General features: G+C 46.0%; 1 protein-coding gene across 1 annotated transcript; it reads right to left on the reverse strand.

Moving 5' to 3' along the window:
* Positions 1 to 692: 692 nt before the first annotated feature.
* LOC307226349 (granzyme A-like) lies at positions 693 to 7,437 on the reverse strand. The gene is made up of 5 exons (XM_079995115.1): positions 7,292 to 7,437; positions 5,882 to 6,017; positions 5,281 to 5,422; positions 2,590 to 2,853; positions 693 to 939 (listed from the first exon to the last, which is right to left on the reverse strand). The coding sequence occupies exons 1-5, from the start codon at positions 7,350 to 7,352 to the stop codon at positions 778 to 780; spliced, it is 765 nt and encodes a 254-aa protein (XP_079851241.1). The 5' UTR covers positions 7,353 to 7,437; the 3' UTR covers positions 693 to 777.
* Positions 7,438 to 7,695: the final 258 nt, after the last annotated feature.

Below are 7,695 nucleotides of genomic sequence, written 5' to 3' on the forward strand. Positions count from 1 at the left end.
GGGCAGCTCAGATACCAGGGGGCGGCAGCAGCGGCTGCCCAGAGGACTCCCAAGGAGAGGGGAGAGGAGAGGAGAGGAGACAGAGGAAACACTCCACAAGGGAGGGTGTTCGAAAAAGGGTGAGGGGCTGCCAGCTCTGCAGGCAAGGGGTGACATAACTGGGCTCCTGAGCCCCACAGGGGTGCTGCAGGGAGAATGTAGCTGGTCAAGGAAGCTGTGGACTCAAAAAGGTTGAAAACCTCCGCCTGAGCATTTTCTTTTCCTGAAAATATCCTGCAAGGCAGCGCAGGCTTAGGACCAGAGTTTTCCTTCTCCCAGATGGGCTACCTGCCCAGGCGGACAAGCCCCATCTGCCCCTCACTTCCCTCTAGACCACTATAGGTCTTGTCCGTTCAATCTGCCAGAGCCTGTGTTTGCATGCAGGGAAAGTCATAGCTCAACGAGGGTTTGAGACCCATCGGCTACCCTCACCTGGTTTAGCCAGCCAGTTGAAGCCGTTCCTGGGGTTTGGCCACTGTCGCATGCTGAGAGCTTCTAGGAGGTGCAGGTGAGTGTTGAGTGCAGGGAGGGGGACCAAAGGTGGACAAACTATCCAAAAGCAGCACAACATGTCCCCCACCAGAGATACTACCTGGTGTATGAATGACATGAACGACATACCCATGAAGTAAAGCAGCTAGCAAGGTTTTTGTTGTTGTTGTTGTTGTTTACATTTGATTTTATTAAAGGCAGATCAACAAGTATCTGGAGAGAGAATCACAAAATCAAACCAACCATCTACAGGTTGCCTCCAATTGTCTTTTGTATCCAGGAGATATGCTTCTTTGTGAGAAGAGTATAGACGCCAGGTTGACGTTTATCACCACATGCTGATTTTCCACCAAAGGATACAATGGCTTTTTGTTCCCTGTTACATATCAAAGGACCACCCGAGTCACCCTGGTGGGAAAATGAAGAGAGAGCCTTGACAAGACTATTCCTTGTTGCTGATTCATATCTTTCCTTGCTCATACTCTCAAAATGATAGTAAAAGGAGAGTTTTGACAAATTAAACACCTGCAATTCATGATTTCCCTACAGGACAGTCCTTCAACTGTTCTCCCACTATACAGTGGTACCTCGGGTTAAGTATTTAATTCGTTCCGGAGGTCTGTTCTTAACCTGAAACTGTTCTTAACCTGAAGCACCACTTTAGCTAATGGGGCCTCCTGCTGCCGCTGCGCTGCCGGAGCACAATTTCTGTTCTTATTCTGAAGCAAAGTTCTTAACCTGAAGCACTATTTCTGGGTTAGCAGAGTCTGTAACCTGCTTGCTCCGTTCACCAAGTCCCCTACCTTCCCCCATATTAACCCCCTTTCCACCCCAGCTTGCTTTTCACCCCCCCAACCCCATTTCTGAAACCACTTCTCTCTTTTATTCCACAGTCTGACTTTGCAACCCTATTTTCACCTTTGCCCCAAGTCCACACTTCCTCCCTGCTCTTTTTCAGCAACCCTCCTGCACATAAATCACTCCCTAACTCTGACAACCTCCTGCATCTTCCTCCTCCCACACCTTACCAACTACTAAGCAGACTTGTGTGTTTATTTGTGTGTGATGGTAGCTAATCAGGTGCCCATCATAGCTGTACAAAATCAAGGTCTGATTAGGCATTGGCTTTTCTTTAGTTTATGCTGAAACTCTGCAGAAACATTTTTCTCAGACCTTGCCCAGGCCTGTTGTTTTTAAGGGCAGGAAAGGCACTACAAAATAATTGCTGTTTCTCTCTAAACTGCTGTTTCCACCCTAATCTTCATTGGGCTATTTTAATAATAATAATAATAATAATAATAATAATAATAATAATATACCCCGCTCATCTGGCTGAGTCTCCCCAGCCACTCTGGGCGGCTCCCAATCAAATGTTAAGAACAATACAGCATTAAATATTAAAAACTTCCCTAAACAGGGCTGCCTTCAGATGTCTTTTAAAGATAGGATAGCTGCTTATTTCCTTCACATCTGAAGGGAGTGTGTTCCACAGGGCGGGTGCCACTACCGAGAAGGCCCTCTGTCTGGTTCCCTGTAACCTCACTTCTCGCAATGAGGGAACTGCCAGAAGGCCCTTGGCGCTGGATCTCAGTGTCCGGGCAGAACGATGGGGGTGGAGATGCTCCTTCAGGTATACAGGACCAAGGCCGTTTAAGGCTTTAAAGGTCAGCACCAGCACTTTGAATTGTGCTTGGAAACGTACTGGGAGCCAATGCAGATCTCTCAGGACCGGCGGCTGCTTCCAGTCACCAGTCTAGCTGCCACATTCTGGATTGATTGCAGTTTCTGGGTCACCTTCAAAGGTAGCCCCATGTAGAGTGCATTGCAGTAGTCCAAGCGGGAGATAACCAGAGCATGCACCACTCTGGCGAGACAGTCATTTAATTCCCAGCTGGGGGAATTTCACCAAGGAAACACTGTATTTAAAAGTCTTGAGTAAACAGAGCTACTGTAAACAGAGCTAATAATTCCTCCTTATGTGTATCACACTACTGAACAAGGTATCAGTCACAAGAGAGTTCATATTTGAGGACAGAAATGGTAAATAAAGAAGCTTACCACACACGCATCCTTTCCTCCCTTCTTGTCTCCAGCACACACCATATACATTGTCACAACAGAACGATCATAGCCATCATTGCATTTTTTTCTGTCAATGACGGTGACGTCAACTTCACGCAGGGTATCAGATGGCTTCTTCTGTCTGTTTTGAGTAATTCCCCATCCAGCTACTTGACACTTGGTTCCTGCCTTGAGATCATCGCCCTTTTTGGTAAGCTTAATGGTTCTCACATCTTTGTTAATCTTTGCTGTTCCATTAAGCTTAAAAGAGATGGAAGAGAGAGTGGGGTGTGGGTGTGTGTAGGGAAAACCAACACTTATTATTAGCAGGCAGTGTGGTGTAGTGGTTAGTGTGTCAGATTAAGACAAGGGAGAGCTAGGTTTGAAGCTCCATTCAGCCATGAAACTCTTTGCTGGGTCAGTCAGGCAAACCTACCTCACTAACAAAACTGCTAAAAAATGTGCTGATCTTCAATTTGAAACATTCCACACAACCGTATTTTGTGAGCAACAGTGGGTTAAATAAGTTAAAGTTTAATGAATTTATAAATACACTTTAAAAAAGAAGAAGTTTTCACAATGTTCTGTGCAGTAACAAAGAACACCAACCAGACTTCACTTTTGAAATAACCAAGCAGCCCATGATAAACTCAGGATGCTATCAGCAATTCAGTGCATCATATAGGTAGCTCTGAAGGGACGCGGGTGGCGCTGTGGGTTAAACCACAGAGCCTAGGACTTGCCGATCAGAAGGTCGGCGGTTCAAATCCCCGCAACGGGGTGAGCTCCCGTTGCTCTGTCCCTGCTCCTGCCAACCTAGCAGTTCGAAAGCACGTCAAAGTGCAAGTAGATAAATAGGTACCGCTCCAGCGGGAAGGTAAACAGCGTTTCCGTGTGCTGCTCTGGTTCGCCAGAAGTGGCTTAGTCATGCTGGCCACATGACCCGGAAGCTCTACGCTGGCTCCCTCGGCCAATAAAGCAAGATGAGCACCGCAACCCCAGAGTCGGCCACGACTGGACCTAATGGTCAGGGGTTCCTTTACCTTTACCTTTATCGGTAGCTCAGTTTACACCAGGTAATGTAAGGGAGAGTGGGGGGAAATCTTCAGGGTCCTCCTAAAAATACTGATTCCACTAACTCTCTAGTCAGCAGCTAATTTTATGGGGCCCTCCTCAAAATCACTTTGAGTAAGAAAATGGACCAACCCCAATTCCAATGAACTGCTTGCTAATCTGGGTGTGGACAACTTGGTCCTCCAGATGTTGCTGAACTACAACTTCTATCATTCCTTGCCTTTGGCCAGGCTTTCTAGGGCTGATGGGAGTTATAGTTCAGCAATATCTGGAGGTTTAGAGGTTTCCCACTATAATAATAAGTCACTATACCTGGTGCACTCCAGGGTCTCTTGTGACAGACAGATGCCAACAACAACACCTTGTATATGCCTCACTCTCTTGTGCAATTGGAGAATGGATTAATGTTCTTTATGGGACGCAGGTGGCGCTGTGGGTAAAAGCCTCAGTGCCTAGGGCTTGCTGATCGAAAGGTTGGTGGTTCGAATCCCTGCGGCGGGGTGCGCTCCCATCGTTTGGTCCCAGCGCCTGCCAACCTAGCAGTTCGAAAACACCCCCGGGTGCAAGTAGATAAATAGGGACCGCTTACTAGCGGGAAGGTAAACGGCGTTTCCGTGTGCGGCTCTGGCTCGCCAGAGCAGCGATGTCGCGCTAGCCACGTGACCCGGAAGTGTCTCCGGACAGTGCTGGCCCCTGGCCTCTTGAGTGAGATGGGCGCACCAACCCCAGAGTCTGGCAAGACTGGCCCGTACGGGCAGGGGTACCTTTACCTTTTTACCATAACCCCCTCTGGATGCTGCCAGATCTTCCCTTACAGCCACCCCCTGCTAATTGGATCTGAGGAAATTAGTCATGCTCTACTCCCATTAAAATCAGTGTGGCAGATTAGCCAGAAAACCTCCCTAGATTCTGCCTCCTGGGCATGTAAATAGATCTCAGCAGGCCTAACAGCTTACCCGCTCCCCATCTCTCTGAACATCCAGGCTTATGGTTGGGAGGGGGAGCATTTCCTATCACCCAGACAATGGCACTGTTGTGCTCAATCTTTATGATTCCTTTTCTCTACCTTACGTCTTTAACTTCACTCCTCCAGTGTTACCCCATTGCCAAGGCAACCGGCATATCACTATCATAGAATTTCATAGAACTGGAAGGACGTCTAGTCCAACCCTGGCTCAGTTCAGCGATCATGCTTGGCCAAGTGTGCGCCTCTTGCAGCAGCTGTGAGGAGTCCACCTATCATGATGTTATCAGTGGGTGTCACTGTCATCAAACTCCCAAAACTCCTCAGGGAAAAGAAGAAGAAGAGTAGAAGAAGAGTTTGGATTTGATATCCTGCTTTATCACTACCCGAAGGAGTCTCAAAGCGGCTAACATTCTCCTTTTCCCTTCCTCCCCCACAACAAACACTCTGTGAGGTGAGTGGGGTTGAGAGACTTCAAAGAAGTGTGACTAGCCCAAGGTCACCCAGCAGCTGCATGTGGAGGAGCGGGGACGCGAACCCGGTTCACCAGATTACGAGTCTACTGCTCTTAACCACTACACCACACTGGACACAACATGGTTGCTTCCCTTAGCACCTATATTAGAAGTATGTGCCATTTGGAGATATACCTGCAGAAGCATAAGGTCATGTTCTTTTGTCGTCTCATCATAGCATGGGTGAGCAATTTGTCTAGCAACCCTAAATATCTGCTGGGTATCCTCATGTGTAGCAAATGAATGAGCTCCAAGAACAACTGTGGGACTTTTCTCCCTAAGAAGATAAAGAATATGGATAAGTTAAAGGATGTCCAAAGTTCACTAGCGTATGTCAGTTTCACATATGTTCATTTACAAATCCATTCCCTTTCTGCATCAATCTGCATTTTTATTAAAAACCACACAAAATTTTACCTTTTTGAACTTACTTTGCACAAAATAAACAATTGAATGTACTCTACCCCAATCTGCTCCCCAATGTATTTTATTCTGAAATATGCATTTTTATACACATTTTAACCTTCAATATTCATTTTTATATGCATTTTCCTAGTTTTTTTTTGAGCCAAGAACTGTATTGCAAGATTTAGAGATATGTGCAACACCCAAAGGATAGCTGTGCTCTGATATTAAGCTGGTAATTGCAAATCTGATAGCATCCCTACATGGGCAGTATTAAGTTTGTGAACCACCACCACCAAAAACAGAAACAGAAACATTTCTTGAAACTTACAGACAATGGGCTGCTGTTAACACCCAGTTGGGTTTGATCAACGTTCCTCCACAGATCTGCCTTCCCTTGATTAAGGCCATATAAGGTCTTGAGTGTGGTTTTGATTCTTTCCCTCCAATTATATCTGCACATTGATCTGAGAAAGGGGTGGTGGTGTTAGTCATGCTAATAATCACAGTGGGTGGCATACACTGCCATAATAATAATAATAGAAGAAAAAATAATAGAGGAAAATGAGTAATGAAGGAAAAGAATGTAATTCACTCCAGGAAGCCTGTGTAACTGATGGCCCATCAAACTGAAAAGTGCTCCCTGGCCATGTTATTCTGGTGGCCCAACCAGGTGATTGACAACCTGCCTCCTGTTTCTGCAATTCCAGGCAGTATTAAAAGAGGCTTAGTGTGCCTTTGGTGAGCTGCCGTAAGTGGCTGGTGGGCTTGATGGATCATTCCTTGTGCTGACCTCCTGCAAAGGATGAAGACAGGTGCATACAGAGAGGCAGAGATTACTGGGTGCTCGCTTTGTGCTCAGCAGAAGCTGAGGGTGGTGCCAATTGTTAGATCAGGGGTGGCAAGTCTCAGGCCCAGGGGGTCAAGCTCAGCCCTCCAAATCTGGCCCTTTGGACTCTCCCGAAGCCAGACCACCTACTCACTGTACTGTGCCTTTATGATCATAGTGTGATCAGAGGCAGTAATACGAGCTGACCGAGATAGATCAGTTGGTAGAGTAGAAGGCTCTTAATCTCAGGGTTATGGGTTCAAGCCCCACCTGCTGGGGAAAGATTCTTCCATTGCAGGGGGTGGGGGTTGGACTAGATGACCCCTGTGGTCCCTTCTAACTCTACAATTCTACAGTTCTGTGATTCTAAATACTAGCTGCTGGGGATTGGGAAGGTGCTGCCCTTCTGTTTACCCTTCTGATCAGAGACACAATACAGTGGGAGCTGAAGCCATTTACATAGCCATCACACATGAGGCATTTGACAGAGCAGCAATGCTCTCAGAGGGAAGGATAGCATTTCCCCAGCAGTAAATGCTGCCAGATGAGGTCTGTGATATAGCTCAGCCAAAAAGGTACAGTATCAGGCTCATCTTTCAACTTCAAGTGGACCAAACTGGTGTGCAGGTTCCCTTACTTTGTAAATACTGAAAGGAGCACACATGTTGTAAATCAATTGCCAGTTGCTTTAAATGGTTTTAATATTGCATTTTTAAATTCTTGCAACCCACCCTGGGACCTGATGATGAAGGGTGTGCAAGAAATCCAACTAATATATTTTAAGCTATTGAATAAATGATTGAACAAAAACAAGATTGCTTTGCTTAACCACTTGATTGCATTACATTGCAATCTCTCTCTCTCTCTCTCTCTCTCTCTCTCTCTCTCTCTCTCATATAATGGGACACTTACCTCTTGGAATCCTGAAGAGAAAAATGGCACTGAAGAACCACAAGTCAAAGAAAACACCCATCGTTGCTGCTTTGTGTTCTCCCACATCAAAGTATCTGGTATATATACACAGTGAGGTTTTCTTCTTCTTTCTCTTTATAGATGTTCATTTAGAAACTGAAACACCCACAATGTGACCTCAGAAACGTTTCAGTCATTTCCAGGCAAGAAAAGTTTGTGTCATTTAATGAACCAACATGACCAATGAATTGGGGAGGGAATGAGAGACAGGCTTACCCTGTGTTCTCAGGAGTGCTTTACTGATATTTCCTATCATACCTGAGGTTGCTGTGTAAAACTGGGTGACGACTATTGAACCTAGTGGAATGTTTTGGGTAGGCAATTGCTTCCTGCTAAGTCAAAAG

The sequence above is a fragment of the Podarcis cretensis genome, assembly GCF_951804945.1.
Source record: "Podarcis cretensis genome assembly, chromosome: 11".
In the NCBI taxonomy this organism is placed as follows: domain Eukaryota; kingdom Metazoa; phylum Chordata; class Lepidosauria; order Squamata; family Lacertidae; genus Podarcis; species Podarcis cretensis.